The 22,888-nt window shown below is 41.1% G+C and overlaps 1 protein-coding gene across 1 annotated transcript; it reads left to right on the top strand.

Annotated features, from left to right (window-relative positions):
- Positions 1–232: 232 nt before the first annotated feature.
- On the top strand, positions 233–3,001 carry LOC147864207 (pentatricopeptide repeat-containing protein At4g13650-like). The gene has a single exon (XM_087320268.1). It carries the CDS (start codon positions 456–458, stop codon positions 2,760–2,762), a length of 2,307 nt encoding a protein of 768 aa, XP_087176394.1. The 5' UTR covers positions 233–455; the 3' UTR covers positions 2,763–3,001.
- Positions 3,002–22,888: the final 19,887 nt, after the last annotated feature.

The following is a 22,888-nucleotide window of genomic DNA, read 5'->3' as shown; positions in this document are numbered from 1 at the left end:
TATACCTATATAAAAAGATGGAAGGGATGCAAGAGACGTCCCTAACAATTATAATAAGGGTATTTTCGTTCACATAGTAATGAACATTGAAGACACACACACACACACACACACACACACACACATGAGTTTGTTTGTATGATCAAAGAAAAATGCTCACTCAGTCATGAGTATGTGTGTGTGTGTGCACGGCCTTCCTTCATACTATGTATGTATGTGGAGTCTGGACATGGGATTCTCTGCCACACCGAAAACCAGAGAGTTTGTTGGGAATTATGATGCCGAGTCAAGCAGATGATGGCGATGGTGACGACGACGAAGAAGAAGAAGAAGATGGTGATGATGATGATGATGATGATGAACAGCATGTACAGGATCTTAACTCTTCAGACCAGTGCATAAACTGATGTCCCATCCTCCTCCTCTGTTTCCACCTGGGTCACCTGACGGCTCACATGAACATAGGCATTAATTCACACAAGAAGCAGAGGCACCTGAAACATGCCCTTCTCCTATACCACAAAATGCAAGAGAGCCAGCAAAGCCTGAACAGGTTCTCTATTGTTACCTTACTGAAGGCTTGTTCTTCACTCAAGGACCTAGACTTAGGATCTAAATTGCATGGAGAGATAAATAAACTGGGGTTATTGAGAAAGGATCTTTATGTGGGGAACGCTTTGGTAGACATGTATGCCAAATGCAACTTGCTTGGGAAAGCCAAGCAGATATTTGACATACTTCCTGCTCGAGATGTGGTCTCTTGGAATACCCTCATTTCAGGATATGCTAACTATGAGCATGGAAAGGAAGCCCTTGACTGTTTCTATCATATGCAATGTATGAATGTTCAGCCTAATGCGATTACATATACTTGCTGCTTAAAGGCTTGTGGGAGTGTTAAAGACATCAGTAAGGGTAGAGAACTACATGCATTGATTTTACAACAAGAATTGTTGGGAAAAAATGCGATCATTTGCAATGCATTGATTGAGATGTATGCCAGGTGTGGATGCCTTGAGAAAGCACGTGAAATTTTCAATAAGTTCCCTGTTCAGGATGTATTCTCTTGGAATGCATTGATTTCAGGGTATTCGAAACATAATGAGTGTGAGCAAGCCCTCAAATGCTTCAGAAAAATGCAAATGAATGGAGTCTGTCCTGATATGTTCACATTCATTAACATTCTTAAAGTTTGTGGTGCGCTTGGAGCTATTGAGGAGGGCAAAGAAGTGCATGCTGAGATCGCGCGGAAAGGTTTCTTAGAAAGACACCTGGTGATTGGCAATGCACTTGTAGACATGTACGCTAAATGTGGTTCTCTTTTGAATGCACATGAAGTGCTTAAAAAGCTCCAAATAAAAGATGTGATTACATGGACAACACTTATTGGAGGGTACGCAAGACAGGAGTATGCTGAAGATGCATTGGATTGCTACATGCAAATGAGATTAGAGGGGTTTAATCCAAATGCGATCACGCTTGTTTGCATCCTTCAAGCTTGCAGCACTGTCAGAGACATTCGTATGGGGATCGAAATTCATGCTGAGGCAGCTAGGAAAGGCTACATAGAGGGTGGTATCAACCTGCCAGTGTGTAATGCATTGATTGATATGTATGGAAAATGTGGTTCAATCTTGAAAGCACGAGAAGTTTTTGAGAAGCTTCTGATCCAAGATGCTATCTCATGGACTTCACTCATTATGACGTATTTAGAATACCAATATTTAAAGGAAGCATTGATGTTTTTTGAAAGGATGAGAGCGGAAAGTGTTTCTCCAAGTTTGGTAACATATGTTTGCAGCCTGAAAGCATGTGGCTGCATTGGAGCTGTGGGCAAGGGCAGGAAAATACATGCAGAGATATGTGGAAAAGGATTTCTTTTGCCAGAAGAAGAACGTCTGATTGGAAATGTTTTAATTGATATGTATGCTCACTGTGGATGTCTATTAGAAGCAAGAGAAGTACTGGAAATGCTCCCCAGCAGAGATGTGGTCTCATGGACAGCTATGATTGCCGGGTATGTGAAATATGGATGTTGTGAGGATGCTCTCAATAGTTTTGAAACAATGAAAGATGAAAATATCTCTCCAAATGCTGCCACACTCATCTCTCTGCTCAAGGCTTGTTGTACATTGGGAGCTACAGAAAAGGGTCAAGAAATCCACATTGATATTGCCCGAAAAGGGTTCTTAGAAAGAGATCTGGTGGTTGGAAATGCATTGATTGGCATGTATGCGAAATGTGGCGCTCTGGGAAAAGCTCAAGAAGTATTTGACAAGCTCTTATTCCGGGATGTAATCACATGGAATGCACTTATTGCTGGATATAGTCAGTCAGGAGATAGTGAAAATGCCTTCGGAATTTTTGAGAAGATGAAGCTATTGGGTGAACAGCCAGATATGGTCACATTTATTAGTATTCTTAATGCATGCACCCATGTGGGAATGTTGGACAAAGGTCAAATCTACTACGAGGTAATGAGTAAAGATTATGGTATGACTCCAATGCTTGAACATGACACATGCATGGTGAATCTCATTGGTCAGGCTGGGCACTTGGCAAGAGCGATGGATATGGCTAACCAAATGGTTTCACATCCGGATCATGTCATGTGGCAATGTGTATTGGATGCTTCTAGAAAGTGTGGCAATGTGAAACTAGGCAAAAAAGCATATGAATATGCGATGGAACTCGAGGACAAGGATCCATCCCCTTATGTATCAATATGTAGCATGTATTCTGACCCAACTTTGACTCCTTAGATGCAAATGAGCAATGTGCATTTACTTCATCATGAAACCTGTACAAAAACAACAAAGAGAGACAGGATAGGGCTAAACGATTCTCTCTCTCTCCCCCCTGGCAAAGAAGAGTAGCCAACACATGCAGTGGACAAGTTTGGTTATTGAGCCATTGCTAATTTCAATTGTGCACAATCATGTTAGAGCTATCCATGTGGGATTCCTATTATGATTGAACATACTACATATTGACATTTTTGTATGAATCAGGTGTTATTGGATATATATATATATATATATATCATGCAATAATTTCCAATACTATTGAAGTCATTGAACATTATATGACATTGTTCAAACAATAATAAGACAAAACCATTTTATATGAGGTGTTTGAGTTTAAATGCTTCTAAATATGAGAAGAATTTATTTATGCCATTTTAAATTTAATGATTGCGGAGGACAATAATAAATTTGTTACAAGAGGAAAATGATAATATCTATCTACTTTTCATAGTTTAGAATACTTATCATATGTTAAATATTCTAAAAGTATTCTATCTTTTTTTATTAAATATCAAGAATACATATTTTGTAGATAAAACACTTAAAAGTACATTTAGAATATGTACATTGATGACTCCTTAAAATTTAAAGGTTTAAGTTTTTTTGTTGTAAATGTTACATACTTATTAAATACATACATAGAATACATTAAACATTTTAAAATGGCAATTCTAAAATGTAGAATAAATGTTCTAAACATTTTAAAACACTTTCTAACCAAAATGCTACGACGACAACTTCTGTGTGCACAATCTGTATTTGTTTAGGCTCATTTTGCACGACATGTAATTCGTGAATATGGTTCTATATTATCCACCATCTTTTATTCATTTAAAAAGTTCTCTTTGATTTATTTTCAAATGCCTCTTATATTGTATTAAAAACTCTATTGGAGAGTGATCACATGCATGCAATCCTTTGAGTTGTAAAAAGTTCCCAAATTTCTCTCCAAAAAGTTCACATGATGGCGACAATTTTGTTCTGATTTTAGCCAAAGTTACATACGTAAACATCTTATTTGGTTTCTTAAAACATAATACTCAATTCAGTATGGGAGCTAGCAAAAATGTTACAAGTAAATTGCCACATGTCAAATTTGTCAACTGCCTTCTCTAGCTCAAGAGAAGGGGCAAATAAACCATATTTTCACACATATACTTTGATTACTTTAATTGCCTTCTCAAGCAAATACCCTTCACACTTGAATGGTTAAAGAGAACGTCTTATCGTATGCATTACTTGATCAAATTGAATTTATAAATACGTCTTTCCAACATAAGGGGGCATTGTGGGATAAAGAGAGAAGGGACATTCAGAGGGTAATATTCCATGTACATAAGAATTGAAACATTGCATGGTAACTCTAACTTTATCTTTTTGCCTACTAGCACAATACAAAAGATAATGTGATCCTCCAAACCCTTAGCTTGTAACATGGGCCTTAATCTATGAATTAAATTACATATCAGTTACAATGGTGATTTAGAGGGAGCAAGCGAGGATAGAATAGATACAAAAGTGAAATACAAGAGTGAATAGAGGGATATCAACATTCCCTAACTTAGTTTTCATGATTCCAGAGTTGGTGGTGGAGGAACCAAGAAAATCTTGATCATTTGGTATTGGAAAATCAATATTTGTGGTGCACACTAATGATGTATACCATAAGTTGGTTGAAGATAGAGCTTGGTTAGCAAATGAGGATTTTGATACATGGTACATTACTTGATATGTCTATATATATAGAATGTGTCTCTTAGTATTAAATGCAATCCACTATGTTATTGATTTGTCTCAAAATGTAGACCGTGGTTCTCAACTTGTTGTCATGTTTAGAACTTAATTTCCGAATAAGCTTGTTGTAACTTTGATTCGGACAAGGATGCATTACCATGGAAGAGGGGACTATTGATAGTTCACATATTTGGTTTTTTATTTGCATTTTTTAATTATATGGAGTTTGCAGTTACATGGAAGATTGAAATGTTCCCATATTCTTTAAAGGTTCTTAATAGTTACATGTGGAATAGGTTACAAGGAAATATTGAATAATTCCTATATATTCTTTAAAGGCTCTTAATAGATACATGTGGAATGGGTTAACTGTAAAATTCTTTAATGTTTGTCTAGCGTTATAGGAGTAACTAGAATAATTGTCACATTCTTGAATTAGTAATATTTCGAGACAAAAAATTTAAATAACAATGTAAACCACCTTAACTTTAGAAAGCTAGAATGCTGAAATTGTGAACAACCTTGTAACTAGTGACACATGACATCTTACCCATGGATAGAAAAAATAAAAATTTACTCTAAGCAGAAACCCCAAACTAGAATGGACAATATGTACCCACTGAGTTCTCAAGGTCAAGGAAGATATGGGGGAATCACTATCTTCATACTCTATGTTTCTCAATTTACCATAGTTGAAACTTTTACCTCACTGTAACTTCCCTCTACCCTCTATCGTTGCGAATATCAGGAGGAATACGCCATCCTCCTCCACATAAAGTAGACTCCATTCTAACTTACTATAATTTTTGTGTTTATGTTCCAACGAATTCAAGGACCATAACTGGTTCCATCACCAACTTATTCAAACAAGGATCGATGCAACTTCTCTTTAAGAAATGTCACTTCACTTCTGTTCATCAAAGTGGGGATCTTCGGCTGAAAGGTCACTAATTTCTCACGAGACTCACTAAAATCGTATTTCTTAGCAAAAAACGTGGTGGAAATTACACAAAATGGAGGTCTAACTACATAGAAAACTAGTGGAAATTTAGTATATTTTTAACAAGAATCTGATGTAGTACATCGGATTTTTGTTGAAAATCCAAGACTTACAACGAGAATCCGATGCAGTGCATCGGATTCTAGACGTATAGAGTAAAATCTGATGCAATGCATCGGGTTTTAGTTGAAATTTGAAGATTTTTTTAATTTTTTTCCTTTTTGTTTATGGAAAACAATTAAAAAATTTTAAAATAAAATAAAATAAAATAACTTGGATTTTCAACTAAAATTTGATGTACCACATTGGATCTTGAACTGAAATCCGATGTAGTGCATCGGATTTGACTCTATGCATCTAGAATCCAATGCACTGAAATATTGTATTTCAACTTAAATCTAATGCCCTGCATCGGATTCTAGATGTATCTAGAGTAAAATGAAAATCCAAGATTTGTTTGTTTATTTATTTTTTTGGTTTTTGGAAAATTGTTTTTATTTTTTCCCATGAATTTTAAAAATAAAATAAAAATAAAATCTTGTATTTTCAATTGAAATCCGATGAACTACATTGAATTTTACTCTATACATCTAGAATCCGATGCAATGCATCAAATTTCAGTTGAAAATCCAATGCATTGCATCGGATTTTACTCTATACATCTAGAATCGGGTGTAATGCAACATGATTGGCTATAAGCAATGGTTTTGCAGGTATGAAATGGGCTTGCTTGGAGAAGAAATCTAGAACCACCATCAATATGTTGTGTCCCTTGGAGGGAAGATGATCAACGATGAAATCCATGTTGATGACTTCCCACAGCTTGGCTGGAATCTGCATTTGTTGCAAAAATCCAAGAGTTCAAGTCGGGAAGGTTCATTGGGAATATAAGTACAGTTGTTTCAAAAAACCAACCTATCATGCCAACTTGCGAGAAAACTTGGAGCGTGAACAAGAAGCACGATCTGGAACAATGTGGTCTAAAATATCTTGTGCAAAATCATCTGAACCAATGCTCAAGCGAATAGAGTCAAGAAATTTTGAATCCAAAGTTGTCTCAGCAACATTTGTCACCATTAATTGTGGATGTCTAGGGCTCAAAAGGACTTGTTCTTGATGGTCATAAGTTGGGTCCCCTGGTTTTGGTGCAAAATAAGAGCATCTTGATAAGGCATCAACTTTACCTTGTTGTATTCCTGGTCGATATGTTATCACAAAGTTGAACTGTGTCAGAAATTGTGGTCACCGAGCTTGTCATCGATTTAGGACTCGAGCATTTATAAAGTATGTGAGGTTTTTATGATCGTTGTAAACAACAATTTGGTAGGGAGAACCTTCCAAGAAGTGACGCCATTGTTTGAAAGAATCAACAATTGCCAACATTTTTTTGTCATGGATTTCATAATTGATTTCTGCAGGTTCAATTGGATGCAATTTCTCATAATGCACTATTTGCGATAGAACACTACCTACTGCAAAATCAGATGCATTTGCTTCTATGATAAACAGTTTTTGAAGGTCAACGTGGACCAAAATGGGAGCAGATGTAAATGCTTGCTTCAAGCTATCAAATGCATCGGTTGCGCTTGACGTCCATACAAATGGTCAGTTCTTCTGTGTTAATTCTGTGAGGGGCAAAATAACTTTTGAGTAACTCCTAATGAACTTGCGGTAGAAATTTCCAAATCCCAAGAAACATTGTAGGTCGCGAACTGAGCCTGGTGTCTTCCAATCTAGAACCGTTTGTACTTTCTCTGGATCCATAGAAATACCTGTCGGAGAGACCAGATACCCTAGAAATTCCACTTGATTGCGGTCAAACCAACATTTCTCTAGTTTGGCATAAAGACCAAATTCCCATAATCATTGCAGAACTTGTCGGAAATGGTGATCGTGCTCCTCTTGTGTCTTTGAGTAGATTAGTATGTCATCCAAGTAAATTATTGTGAAGATATTAAGGAAATCTCGAAAGATATCATTTGCCATATGTTGGAAAACTGATGGAGCATTTGTAAGACCGAATGACATTATTGTGTACTCGAAGTGACCATATCGCGTGCGAAAAGCAGTTTTCCATTCATCACCAAGCGAATATGAACAAGGTTGTAATCTCCTTGTAAGTCTAGCCTTGTGAAGTATTTGGCCCCACTGACACGTTCCAAGAGATTTGGAATCAATGGTAGAGCATATCTATTTCGAATCATAACCTTGTTCAAGCCTCGATAATCTACGACCAAACGTAAAGAGCCATCTTTCTTCTTAACAAAAAAAATAGGAGCCCCAATAGGAGATTGAGAATGTCGAAGAAAGCCATTTTCAAGATTTTCATCAATATATTCTTGAAGAACTTTCAATTCTGATGGCGAAAGGTTATAAATTGGTCCCCATGGTGGTTCCTTCTCAACATGCAAATCAATGGGACAATCATATGGTCGATGATCAGGAAGTGTCGTGGCCTTTACCTTATGAAACACATAGGAAAATTCTTGATACTTTGATGGTAAATGGACCTCTGACTCTTGTGGGTTTGAAAATGGGGTTATGACAACTGCAAACACAAACATGTCTTCTATTGTAGCTTCTTTACGTAATCTTTCGAGAGAGATAGTTGACATATCTCTTGGTTTTAGCTTTGAGGTTGATGTGGTGAGGAGCTTTGAATTGTTGTTGTCTCGTGAATCTATGATTTCACGCTTCTTCCAATAAATCTTTGGATTATGAATTTCGAACCAAGGCAACCCAAGAACAATTGGATGTTCAGGACTACTTATGATATTGAAAGATATTACACAAGCTAAATTACCAAGAACTACATGAATAGGCTCTGATTCTTTAGTAATATCTCCTAATGCAATAGAAAGTCCATCGGTTACTGCTACAGATCTTGGACGAGGAAGCTTATAGAGTATAATTTCTTGTGTTATGGCAATACCTTGTCAGCCAAGGCTATTGGAGTTACATCAAAGGAGCATAACAAAATCAACCAAACTTGGCACATGCCGACCACCCAGCTTGGGAGCAAGCGGCAAGTCGTGTGCTGTATTGCCTTGCATCATGTGTTCATGATCATATGCTCGACTATATCTGAGAGGCCAAAATGCCAAAAGAGGCATGGGGAAACCTCAAAAAGATCTTCGTGGCCAACACTACTGCACGAAAGCTTCAACTCCGCCAAGAGTGGAAACGACATACAACAAAGGGATATGTCAATCGGTAGCTACACATTCAAGATCAATGAGCTATGTGACTCCCTCGGGTTGATCAATGTCAACATTGATGACGATAAAATGGTGCAGATATGCCTCGGTGGCCTAGCACCTTGGTTCAATGCAATAAGGTCGTTCGTCCTCACAAGGGAGAATCCTCCCTCATTCTTTGATCTCCAATTGATGCTATTGGTCGAAGAAAATCACGTCCAAACGAGGAGTAATGTGCAAGAAGGACACATGCTCTATTCAAATTCGGATGGAGGAAAGGGGCAAGGTCGTGGAAGACGAGGCTAATTCGGCCAAGGCCGACACAACCAAGAACAACCCTGAGAACACAACTTCTACTATTGGCAAGACGTTTCAAACGCGTGAGGCGGAACGTCTGGAAGAAGGGGGATCAATCATGCCGGACCAAGCTGACAAAACAACTAACATGTTCGTGTTCACAAGTGGAAGGATAGCACATTCCATGTTTAGACTCCTTCTACACTGATGTAAATTTAGACGGTGTACAAAAACCAGATACACTAGTATCACATGTTTTTCAATCTAGTTAAAGTTTTTTATATTAACTTGCACTAACCACTAAGAGAGATGTTTGCTAGCTATAGAATGCATATTTATAAACTTGGAGTTACTCAAAACAAAACGAACTTAAATCGAACATTAACTCAAATAAGAGTGTATTTGGAGAAGTTGGTTGAGATTTACATGTTGTAAGAACATTTTTTTAGTGGAAAATATGGATAAACAAATGCAATTAATAGTTCCACCTGGCAAAGGTTTCTACATTTGAGAAATCTTAAATTTCTGCCATTGTCTATTAATTTGGTATACATTTTTGAATAAGGGTAGTTCTCAATAATACCTAAATATAAAATGTGGTTATATCTTAACATATGGTTCAACTTGGTATACACATTTGATATCCAGACACAAACTCTGATGAGTTTTTGGTGCGGCCATGTAACTTGATATCTATAGTAATTCATATTGAATTGGAAGATCTAATCCATGGTGGTTATATGATAAAGTTTAAGTTCATCCCCAAATAATACTTGTGGTTCTTAAACATTCCAAGCTCAACTTTACCTTCTGGTTTGTGTGTGATTTACCCTAGGCTAAATTTTTTTGGGTAAACTTTGTAGAGTCCAATAGTCTAATAGTCTAACATTCTAACAATCTAAATCTCTTTGATGATCAAAATCTAAATACGAAAGCAATATATAATGGTGGTAAGAAGAACCATCTTGCGCATTAAACATGAATTCATGACCTTAAGCAACATTAGTGTACTGCATTACAATGTGTAATTGACAACTATCCAATGTTATCAAAACATTCAAAATGCGTAAATTTGTATCTATATTCGAACAACAAAACATTGGTAATGCACATGGTCTAGAAGAAAATTTATTATAATGAGAGACAACAATATATACCATTTTGCCATTGTAACATGTAAAAGTAAATATTCGGAAGGGTAAAAGCATGCGAGTGGAAACACTATTATAACTAATTAGCTACTAAAATGGGCACAACTAATTAGCTATTTGTTTAGCTTGTTTTTTGTGGGCAAATCATAAGTATGGTTTACGAAATTTAATGTTTTATTAGTTAGATACATGTCATTTAATTTATGAGAATACGCAAATATTTGAACTTTGGTTTTTGATGTAGTGGAACTTGGGGAATAATGCCATCATCAAGGTCGACTTGAATGTCATCAAATTCCTGATAATCTTGAGTTTGAGTTCGAACTCCAAACAGATGGAGTACTTTGAGCACGAACGGAGACGAAGCTCCTGTAGCAGCACAAACTTTGAGATCAACATTGCATCTTTAGAGCTACAACACACGATCAATTCGATGCTCGTCCAGGTATGTATTAGTTACATATTTATTTTTATTTATTTTTCCTTTCAGATAACTGTCTGTAACTTTGGTGCCTGTTCATCTTTCCCAGAAATCGAATAGGGCGAAGTCGTTGGAGTCCCAAACAAGGATGTCTCGAAGATCGGGGTGTAGTAGCAGGTGTGTTTCTTTGTGTTTTCCTTAAGTGGTTTACGATTTCTAATTACAAATTTGAGATTACAAGTTTCTGGTTACAAATTTCTAATTACAAATTTCCGATTACAAATTTCAAATTACTGTCGCAATGTGTTGTAAATTTGCACCAATTCTCATGACAAATTCGGATTAGGGTTTTTGATTTTTCAAGTGGTTGATTTCTTATACATGTTGAAAAGGACAGATTACAAATTTCAGATTACTATCTCAAAGTGTTGTAATTTTGCACCAAATTGACATTAAAAATTCTGTTTTTGCACCAATTCTAATTACTGATTTTCTATTTCAAGTGCTCGTTCCTCCCTATCCTAGAGTGTTGAACTTCGCAAAAATTTGCAAGACAAATAAGGACTTCCACAACATATATGGTCTGTCGCTCGAGGGTATTGACCCTATTGTTCTAACAGATAGATTGATTAGTGATGTAGACTGGATGTCAGTATATAAAATGCCTAGAGTGAAAGGCAAGGTCAAGCTCAAGCATGTACGACTATACCTGTACGACGACTGCATGAGACTGCACCAGGAAGTACATCAAGAGATCCCGGTCAACAATGAGTTGTCCGTTTCATTTGCCAGAGCTTTTGCATACGAATATTGCAAAACAACGAAGGAATCTCGTGACCCTGAAATGTACAAGGTAGCTTGGGCAATTTATGGTGAGGCATCGGTAGAAAGATGTCGGAAGATGGGGAGCTTGCAACAAAAAATGGCAAGATTTTGGAGCATGGCAGTTGATGATGCAACTACCGACTCCCAACAAACCCACAAGTATACGCCACACCGACACACAATGAAAGCCAATGTCGATGATACAAGTGAGACATTGATTAGCTATATGCTAAAAAATGTGCATGAAGCCTGTGAGACATTGGAGTTTTTTAAGACTGATTTAGAGAAAGCAACATTGGCTTCTGCAATGGAGAGCAAAGTCACTTTGGCAGTTACAACAATCAGAAATAAGATTTAGGTACCTATTGTTTTGCTAGTATGTAATATGTTATAAACAACTTGTACATGAAAATGTGCTACTGAGGCATTATCTGGAACAGGTTGCTCAACATGAGCTTGAAATTGAGGGGTCGTTGGATCCCCAACGGAAAATTCGACTACAAATTAGCTACTACCATACGTTAGCTGAGTAGCTAATTAGCTACTACCATACGTTAGCTGAGTAGCTAATTAGCTACTACCATACTTTAATTGAGTAACTAATTAGCTAAGTGTTAGCTAATTAGCTACTACCATAGTTTAGTACAATAGCTAATTAGCTACTACCATACTTTAACTAAGTAACTAATTAGGTAAGTGGTAGTTATTTAGCTACTACCATAGTTTAGTACAGTAGCTAATTAGCTAAGTTGTAGCTAATTAGTTACTACCATACTTTAGTTATAGTGGCTAATTAGCTACTATCATACTTTAGTACATTAGCTAATTAGTTCAGTGGTCTAATTAGCCACTACCATAGTTTAGTACAATAGCTAATTATCTACCACTTAGCTAATTAGCTACTACCATACTTTAGCTGAGTAGCTAATTAGCTACTACCATACTTTAGTTATAGTGGCAAATTAGCTAGTACTATACTTTAGTTGAGTAGCTAATTAGCTAATTGGTAGCTAATTAGCTACTACCATACTTTAGTAGAGTAGGTAATTAGTTGCCACCATATTGACAAAGAGTAGCTAATTAGCTAAGTGGTAGCTAATTAGCTAGTACCATACCTAAGCGAAGTAGCTAATTAGTGTAGAAGAATAGCGAGTTAGCTAAGATGTAGCTAATTAGCGACCATGTTGTCGTAGAATCTTCTGGATTAAGGAGGGCTCATGGGGTATCTGGTGTTGATGATGTTGCAACCGATGAGGAGATAGTTGCCAACGTGGTTGAAAGTAAGAGTCCTGCTATCACATCTCCTTCATATCAGCTCCACCTTATTCTTTTGGAAGATGGTACTGAATTAGGCAACGATGTGGAAAGCCATGAAATATTGGAAACAACATGTAAATCTAAGGTTCACAACAATATTGTTTTTGAACACTTGATGCAACATTTCTTCGAATCCCAAAACCTTGATTCCACCCCACTGAGCCCAACTACTGATAATCTCCAAACATATCCCACTGTACTGGACACACTTGCGCAATGGGTCAAAGAAGCAAGGCTAAATGGGCAACAAGTTAGAAAAAGGCTGAAGAAAGTGCAACGATTGGGGACAAGACCAGTTACTCGGTCAAGGGGCTCTTGAATTGGAGCGAAATACTTATTAGTGGGATATGATTGTTAGAGATTTTCCTAGGGTTTTATGAAGTTTTACTATGATCTATTTGGACAAGTAAAACCTCAAATTGGTTGTTGCTTGATCCACATTATGTAATGGAACTCTATGATGTTTCTCCAAGATAATTATGTTCATGTTGTTCATGCACCGAGCCAATGACTAAGTCGACAACACAAGAGCACCAGAATGTGAAGTCACGCCCAACACAGTCGACCAGGGGTTTGAAGAGGAAAAGGACACCAATTGTGCCGACAAAACCTGAGTTGATTGAAATTGATCGTGTGCTACCAGTAATTGGTGTAACAGAGGCTCATTTATAGGAATGGAAACCTAAACCATTAGAAGTCGAAAGAAGAGCCTTGATCTTGGAGCTTGATAAAGTCCTGATGAGTGTGCGATATATGACACCAAGGAGGGACACAAATCAATTTCTAGAGTGGGTTGTGCAATACTTTGATTTGTTTATTTGGAGTGAAAAACTACGTACAGATGTGAGGAAGTGTGTAGAAAGATTCTTCCTAAATTGGCGACAACATTTCAAGGGTCAGTGGACACGAGAGAATTGTGAGTAGAAGGATGTTGCAAGATTCAAAAGACTTTCTGATTTTTGGGCTACGTGGCCAGATTATAATGCCGAGAATACATTGATTCTGAATACAGAACATTTCTGGCATTACTTCAACATACGCAGATGTTGTCTCATTCTACCCGAGGAAATGGTTGAACACTACTTGGTGAAAACATTGAGCTGCCAACTAACTACATGGTTGTGGACTCCATACCAAGCTTGGTATGCAGATTATATATGTAGAGAAGTTCTACTGACCAGCAAGACCTTAGCTGTTTATAGGCGATTTGTAGACATTGCCAATGGGATGTTATGAATATGTAATTTGATCACAGATTAATCAATGAAGAATTAAATTGCTTGTTTTGAGTAACTTATCTACTGTGTAATTTTAAGAGTATGTTCAGAACTGCTAATTTCATGATAGTGTTTTTTCTTAAATTATGCAAACTATTTTAACTTGTACATGGTTCACTTGAGTAAATCTGTATATTAGAAAGAAGAACCCTAAACGATATTATTAAACTGGTTTTTAAGAAAGAAGAACAAAAAGAAGACTGTATATAAAAAAGGCACATGATTTTATTGAGAAAGAAGCACAAAAAGTAGACTGTATATAAAAAAAAACTCCCAAACGAATTTATTTAATTGTTTATTTGCAGTACATGTGCTTTGTTTGTTTTATAAGAAAACTGGTAATTGCTACTTGTAGCTACAAATTCCATGGCATACTGTTGTAAATACATTCATACACATTAGCATTAACTGTGTATTAACCTGAGCAGCTATTGTATTGCGACATTGGGACGTTGATGCACCTGACCAAATGAGAGTACATGTACGCCACTGGTTTGTCTTCTAATAGCCTATACACATAATCGTAATCATCTAGTATTGCATAAAAAATACTTTCGATGTGGAATGTCCCGATAGATACAACATTTCCCCAAGCATCTACAATATTCTGCGTTGCACACTGTTTACTAACCGTGGACTTCAATATATAGAAATCAACACCCTCTAAATTGCCTTCTTCTGCATTAACAGCGAAATTATCCCCAACATTTAAGACATCACTCAAAGTATCTCCACGTCCTTGATATGTGAAGTCATCATTCTTTTCTGTTTCTCCATCAACTACTTCCTTATCGTTCAATGTATGATACTCCCAATTCTGAATATATGCTTTGTTTAAACAATACCTCCAATTTCCCTACACACAATGGAAGCAACAACAAGTTAATTCTCTAACAGCAATACAATGACCATCCAACTTAGAATAACCGCGAACAACATGGAGAGATCGCAATTCGGGAATTCCTTGACACTCCCAAGACTTCTCCCTATTAACTTCATCTATCTTCACTTCCCAAAATTCAAGTTTGATATCTCATACCTGCGAGGAATAAACACTAGTTGCACTCGTTGACGTATTAGCTCTTAAAAATTCAACTACATGTGCTGCACAATTCATCTGCAAACCATCTGGCTTTAGTTGTTCATGGGTAAGTGCCCGCTTTATAACAGCACTTGCGCCATCATGTTCACCTTTACCATGGCCAGACCCAAAAAAATTCCATCTCATCTCCAAACCTGTTATAGCAGGATACCTCCCCACAAAATAAAATGGATGTCTAGCCTTGAATTGTGACGCAGCTCCATCAAACCAAGCCCAATGTTGAGTAAGCTCCAAACGTTTAGCTAATAACCATTGCCAATGTAAGTTAAAACAATGTTGGACGAACAAGGTATCATGCTTCTTATCATCTGAAATAAAAAAATGAATTACTTTTTTAACATCACCTAAAACTCGAAAATATGTTATGTGCAAAAAAATGATTACTTGCGCTGAACACCAATGCATAGATTGAATTTCATTCTGCTGCTTGAAAGTATAATTCTCTACGAAATCTACTACTGAGGCTACTACATCATTTGGAAAATCAGATCTGCAAGTCTTAAATTGATGGGCTTGCCATGAATAAATGAAGTTGTGTTTAATGAACTTTCCTAGAGACGCCAAATCCCTTGGTTTAAGCAACTTCCTAACTAGCTCCTTTCTTTTACACACCTTTTCTTCGAAATCGGTGTCAACTGATTCAAATAACATGACAGAGATTAATATTTCACTACTCAATTCATTTGGACACCACCTAAATCTACTAGGGCCACAATCTTGACATAAACCCATGACACATTTATGACTGTGGAAGATAGCCTCAATTTCTCTTGGACACAATACTGAATCTAAAAAGCAACTCATGGAAGAGATAACATGCTCAGATGATTTACAGTGCTCTTGCATGCTTGATCGACAAATTGGGCACTCACAACTACAAACTACATTAGTTAGGGAGGCGCTATGGTGACGTAGTAAATTAATAGAGTCCTTGAGAAAACCCATTTGTACATGGTAAATGCAACAACATATGTATCAATCCTTCAAGTGTCTCACAAAGCGTGGCTTAAGAGACTTGAATGCTTGTAGTTGAACTTTGATATTTGGATGCATTCGCCTGAACCTAATAAATAAATTGACCAGTGTAATAAAATGGACATATTGATTAGCTGATTAGATATGCTCCAAACCTGTTATAACAACTAATAAGCTATTCTAGTAGCTAAATAGCTATGATTGGTAGCTAATTAGCTATAGTCATAGGCAGCTAATTAGCTATTTTGGTAGCTAATTAACTATAGTCATAGGCAGCTAATTAGCTATTTTGGTAGCTAATTAGCTATTCTAGTTGCTAATTAGTTATCTTGGCAGCTAAACATCTGGTAGTAGCTAAATTAGTTGGTAATAACTAATTAGCGATTGGGAATAGTTAGTTAGCTATTCTAGTAGCTAATTAGCTATAATCATAGGAAACTAATTAGCTATTCTTGTAGCTAAATAACTATGATTGGTAGCTAATTAGCTGTCCTAGCAACTAACTAGTTGGTAATAGCTAAATTAGCTATTGGGAATAGTTAGTTAACTATCCAGGTAGCTAATTAGCTATAGTCATATGCAGCTAATTAGCTCGTTAGTTATTCTGGTAGCTAATTACCTAGACATACACAGCTAATTAGTTATTCTAGTAGCTAAATAGCTATGCTCATATTCTTAGGTAGCTAATTAGCTATTCTGCTAGCTAAATAACTATAGTCAGAGGCAACTAATTAGCTATCCTAGTAACTAATTAGCTGGTAATAACTAAATTAGCTATTAGGAATAACTAGTTAGCTATTTTGGTAGCTAATTAGCTATAGTCATACACAATTAATTAGCTGTTCTGGTAGCTAAATAGTTATGCTCATATTCTTAAGTAGCTAATTAGCTATTCTGGTAGCTAAATAGCTATGCTCATATTCTTAGGTAGCTAATTAGTTATTCTGGTAGGGGATTAGCTATTTTGGTAGCTAATCAGCTATAGTCATAAGCAACTAATTAGCTATTGTCATAGGCAGCTAATTACCTATTGTGGTAGCTAAATAGCTATGATTTGTAACTAATTAGCTATTATGGTAGCTAAATAGCTATGTTCGAAATTTCTTAGGTAGCGAATTAACTATTCTGGTAGCGAATTAGCTGATAATAACTAAATTAGCTTTTGGCAATCACTATTAAGTTATTACTAGTAGCTAGTTAGCTATGGTCATCATATTCTGAGGTAGCTAATTAGCTATTTTGGTAACTAATTAGCTATTACGGGTAGCTAGTTAGCTATGGTCATATTCCTCGGTAGCTAATTAGCTATTATGGTAGCTAGTTAGCTATGGTCATATTCTAAGGTAGGTAATTAGTTATTATGGTATGGTCATATTCGGAGGTAGCTAATAAGCTAACTTTGGCATGCGGAAAGGCGGATTGAAACGGTGTCATGAAGAAAACCGTCCCCAGGCACAAATCGTGTATAGTGTGTGTGAACCGGCCCTTACACGTGGGCATGTCCCTTGTCGTATAGTAGATAGGTAGGCACAAGGGTTAAATCCTAGGTAGCAATATTCTATAAGGTAAATCGAGGAGTATCTCTGTCCGAAAGGACAGAGAATTAATGTGATGTAAACGAGTGAAACGGCCTCCCTCCTTGAGCTATAAAAGAGAGGGAGACGGGGGAGAGGGGACATCGCACGCTAGAGGGAACGAAGTGCTGTCAGACTGGGACCAAGCTCTTCTTCTCTGTCGTTCTCCATAGCTTTCTTTTGCGCAGGCTCTCAGGAGGCTGATTCTGCTCTGTGGAACGCTTGTGTGCTTCCGGCAGAATCTCCATCTTGCTCTCTTGTGTGCGTGGGTGATCAGGCGTCGGCACCCACCTCGCCGACTTGGTCAGCTGTAACCGTTCTTGTCGTCTGCATACATACAAATACATGCTTATATTTACATACACACTCTAGTGTTCTCAACTCGCGTCTCCTGTGTTGTTGTGACGCGTCCCCGTGCACTTCTTTGTCTATACGTGAGTGAGCGTCTCTCTCTCTCTTTTCCTCACCTATTCCTCGGTCCAAGACCCCAGTGGTCCCGCCTTGTTCTCCACGCACGCGCGTAACAACGCGACATATTTGGTGAACCCGACGTGAACAGGCGGCAGAGGAGTAGAAGATGAGGGGGTCGGACCTTGCAAAAGCCATGGCTTCGGCTGTGGACCGTATAGTGAGTGCTCGCGAAGGCTCCGGTGCCCTTGATAGGGCTATCGACGCGGTTGTCGGTACGATCGGCCGGTTTAGTGGGAAGGATGCCACGAGCTACTTGGCGTCCTACCGGGCTGAGATGGTAATGAGGGACATTCCGGAAGAGAGGCGTCTGGCCGGATTCCCTCGAGTGGCGATGTCGGGCATCCATACGGAGGTGCTCGAGGTACGGGCTGAGAGCCAGACCTGGGAGGAGTTCGAAGGTCGGCTCCTCGAAAGATACGAGCTTGAAGATGCGCTTCGACTTTCAAAGCGGGACTTCATGGAGTGGGTGGAGACCCCCGACAAAGGAAGGAACGCGTCAGTGCTCCTTCGGGAGTTTGAGGAACGCTTCGCGCGCCTCTCGGTGCTTGATCGGGTCGTTCTGGACACAAGCCGTGTCCTATTGTTTGTTAAGTCGGTTGACGAGCGGGATCGGGAGCAGGTAGGCCTCCTATTGGAGATTGATGACAGGCTGACGGCTGACTGGGCCATGGTGAAAAGGGTCTGTGGCCGTTTCGACAAACGGCGGGAATGGGTTGACAAAGGATCGACAGGGGTGGGCTCTATCGCAGCAAGGAAGCTTGAGCCAACACCACCAACGCGAAGGGAAGAGACCCGACATTGGCTCGAGACCGGATCGGCTTCAACCGGCATGGTCAAGGGCTCGTCCGGGGGAGAAGCTCTGGAGGAGCTTACGCGGATGGTAAAGGATCTCCAGATCGCCCAGGCACGGAGGGATGGTGGCGAACAGGCCTGTGACCGACGACTTCTGGCTAAAAACAGGTGCATGTGGTGTGACGCAGTTGGGCACATCCGAAAGGACTGCGGGGACTTCGCCGAGGCGTTGAGAAGCAACATGGTGTACCTGTGGAACGGTCGGTTGCACGCCAACGAGACCCGAAGGGCCCTGAACCTGAACGTCGGGCGAGGGGGTATGAAAAGGCTGATGGAGGAGGCGGCGGCTCGTCACGCGGAGACCGTCCACTACTTGGCGTCAGCTGGTATTCGGGTCGGAGGTGGCGAGGCCCCGAAGACGAACAAAGCTGGGTTCTGGCCGACGATGCTGGAAGGCCTCGCCGGCGCACGGCTAAGGAAAGAAGAGGTGGACCGCGCAGAAAAACGGGTCCGGGAGGTAACCGGGTGGAGTGACCCGGTGGAAGAAAAGACGGGCTTCGTCGAAGCCGCTTGTCAAAACTACGAGGCTCTGGTGGAGGACAAGCGAGTAGGGAAAATCGGAGGGGTCGGGCCCTCGCAGCGATATGAGACTCGATTCGGGCAAAGACGGAATGAGGCCGTTGTAACCAGCAACCTCACCGGAGGAGATCGGGTGCGTAGACTCGACAGTCGTGGAACCGATGGTGATATTCACGGTACCGCATGTGCCGTGGAGTCTCAAACCAATTCCAGTACCCAAAGCTCACATCCCGAAGCTAATGGAGCTGTTAAAGAAAAAGGTCGAGATGGGAATCCTCGAACTGTCGAGTGCTCCATACTCGAATCGGTGGTTTACCGTGCCGAAGAAGGACGGCACGCTGTGCTTTATTCAAGACCTGCAGCCGGTCAACAAGGTGACCATTCGAAACGCGGGAATTGGACCGACAATAGATGAGTTCACGGAGGCCTTCGCCAGAAGGTCGATTTACTTGGTCGGTGATCTCTACTCGGGGTACGATCAGTTCCAGCTTGCCTTAGAGAGCAGAGACATCACGACAATGCGAACTCCTCTCGGCCTAGTACGGATGTGTACCCTGCCGCAAGGAGGGACGAACTCGGTGGCTCACATGGTGAACGCAATGAACAAAGTGCTAAGGGATTGTATCCCGGACATCACCATGCCGTTTTTGGACGACGTCCCGATCAAGGGATGCGCGGTGGAGGAAAAGGACGAGACGATCGGACCTGACGGATGCCGGAAATTCGTGGCGACGCACATCGATGACTGCGAGAAGGTGCTGCAGAGGTTGGAGAGCACGAGGCTCACCTTCTCCGGGGGAAAGTCGGCCTTCGGGCAATCACAGATCATGGTCGTCGGACACCTATGCGGGTCGTATGGCCGGAAACCGTCTCCAGCTAAGGTAGAAGCCATCTCTGCAATGAAGAACGACAGTAGCTTGGTCACGGAGGTTCAGAGGTTCTTGGGAGCGTGCGAGTTCTACCACATATGGATCCCGCATTACGCTCACATCGCGGAGCCATTGTACGGGTTGCTGAAAAAGGGGCGAAAATTTGAGTGGAGAGGTGAGCATACGGAGTCTGTCCGGAAGATGACGGAAGCACTTGCCGCGGCTCCGGTGCTCCGGAAGGCTGTCTACGGAAAGAGCACTCCAATTTACATAACGGTAGACACGAGTCCGATCGGGATCGGATGGGTCGTCAACCAAGAGGACGAAAACGGCATGCGTTCCCCGATCCGGTTCGGCGCGAAGGTCCTCAGCGAGCGACAGCGAGGATACGCCCAGGTTAAACGCGAGCTCTGGGGTATCGTTTCGGCGGTAAAGGCCGATAAAGACTACCTGATCGGGGCAGAGGTAATTATCGAAACGGACTGCCTACCGATCCTTGGCATGGTTTCCGGATGCGTGACGCCGGACCTGGCAATGCTCAGGTGGATAGCGTACATCAAGTCCCTGAATCCAGAAATACGACACATTTCCGGGAAAGACAACTCCATGGCCGACATGCTTTCAAGGGCGAGGTTCGAAAATGACGGCGGCATGGTTTCCGAAGACAAGGAAGTCGGCGTGGACTTCTTCGAGGCGGCTAACATGACAACCGGCAGGGTATGCTCTCCAACGCTTAACGATTTCGACGAGAGCAAGTACGACGGGGAGTGGCTGCAGATCGGCGGGTTCCTGAAAACAATGACGTCGGACGCGGCATGGACAACGGATGAGGCCAACCGGATTCGGAAGAAATCCTACCGATTCTTTCTCCGAGACAGATACATATGGAAGCACCCGAAGAAGAGGAACGGCATCCCGCTCCGAGTGGTGGCAAAGAAGGAGGAACAAGAGGATTTGCTGGCGGCGTACCACGATAGCCCGTGGGCTGGACACCGTGGAACGTGGGCCACGTTCGAAAAGCTAAAGGGGAAGTACTGGTGGCCGGGACTATACTGGGACGTGCATCGGTTCGTGAAGACTTGCGAAAGCTGTCAGGTGCACTCCATGATCCGACATCGGGACGAGCTTCACCCGACCTACCCTCCGCCCGTCCACTTCAAGTGGATGGTGGATTTGGTGACGATGCCAATGGGGGTAGGACAGATGCGGTATCTGGTGCTGGCTCGGGAAGATCTAACGAACCAGGTTGAAGGTCGAGCCCTGCAGAACAAGACGACGGCAGCCGTGTGCCGGTTTTTGATTGAGGACGTAGTATGCCGATACGGGTGCGTAGGGAAGAGTGTGGCTGACCGTGGTGAGCTGGACGTAGAAGAGGCTGAAGAGCTGTTCGGCTGGCTAGGAGTCAAAATTTCGCTCACCACAGCGTACAATCCGGAGGCGAACGGGAAGGTGGAGCGCGGACACGGGCCAATTGTCAATGCGCTAGTACGAGCGTGCGGAGGCTGAGTCGGGGACTGGCCACGGCTGCTACCTTATGCCTTGTGGGCGGACCGGACTACGCACAGTTCGGTAACCGGGTTCATGCCGACCGAGCTGATGTTCGGACAGAAGCCGATCATGCCAATAGAGCGAACGATCTCCTCGTGGGCCACGGTGGACTGGAGGGATGAGATGAGCCGGGAGGAATTGTTGGCGGCGCGGATTCGACAGCTCGAGCGGAGGCTGGAGGACGTAGAGCGAGCCGCAGAGAAACTTCGAGTAGCGAGGATAAGGAACAAAGCCCGGTTCGACCGAACACACCGGTCCAGGCCAAGGAAGATCGAGGAAGGCGACTGGGTGCTAGTCTACGACAGCAGCCTCGACAATCAACACAGGGCCACGCGGAAGTTTGCGAGGAGGTGGTTCGGGCCTTACGTAGTAACAGGCGCCAACGGCAATGGGATGGCGATACCGGTAGCGGGGAAGAGGATCAAAGCGTTCAAGAAATGGCACGATGGGGAGCCGGAGCTAGGGGGCATGGACAGCGACGACGAGCAGCCCGAGGCGGAGGATGAACCGGTAAACGAGGAATAAAAGCAAGGATCGGTTTTCTCCCATAGGAACCCAATTTTGGCGCATACCGGTGGATGCGTGGTTAGGTGGGGGCGGATGTCGTGAAGAAAACCGTCCCCAGGCGCAAACCATGTATAGTGTGTGTGAACCGGCCCTTACACATGGGCATGTCCCTTGTCGTATAGTAGATAGTTAGGCACAAGGGTTAAATCCTAGGTAGCAATATTCTATAAGGTAAATCGAGGAGTATCTCTGTCCGAAAGGACAGAGAATTAATGTGATGTAAACGAGTGAAACGGCCTCCCTCCTTGAGCTATAAAAGAGAGGGAGACGGGAGAGAGGGGACATCGCGCGCTAGAGGGAACGAAGTGTTGTCGGACTGGGATCGAGCTCTTCTTCTCTGTTGTTCTCCATAGCTTTCTTTTGCGCAGGCTCTCAGGAGGCTGAT

Source organism: Azolla caroliniana, unplaced genomic scaffold (genome assembly GCF_043228905.1).
Source record: "Azolla caroliniana isolate FFs.n. ecotype wild unplaced genomic scaffold, voAzoCaro1.0.p SCAF_5, whole genome shotgun sequence".
Taxonomy (NCBI): domain Eukaryota; kingdom Viridiplantae; phylum Streptophyta; class Polypodiopsida; order Salviniales; family Salviniaceae; genus Azolla; species Azolla caroliniana.
Note: the sequence above shows the minus strand (reverse complement) of the source record. Positions and strands in the feature narration are given on the sequence as shown.

Excerpts from the sequence above, each read along its gene's own strand:
- LOC147864207 (XM_087320268.1), top strand. The coding sequence starts at position 456 with ATGAACATAGGCATTAATTCACACAAGAAGCAGAGGCACCTGAAACAT.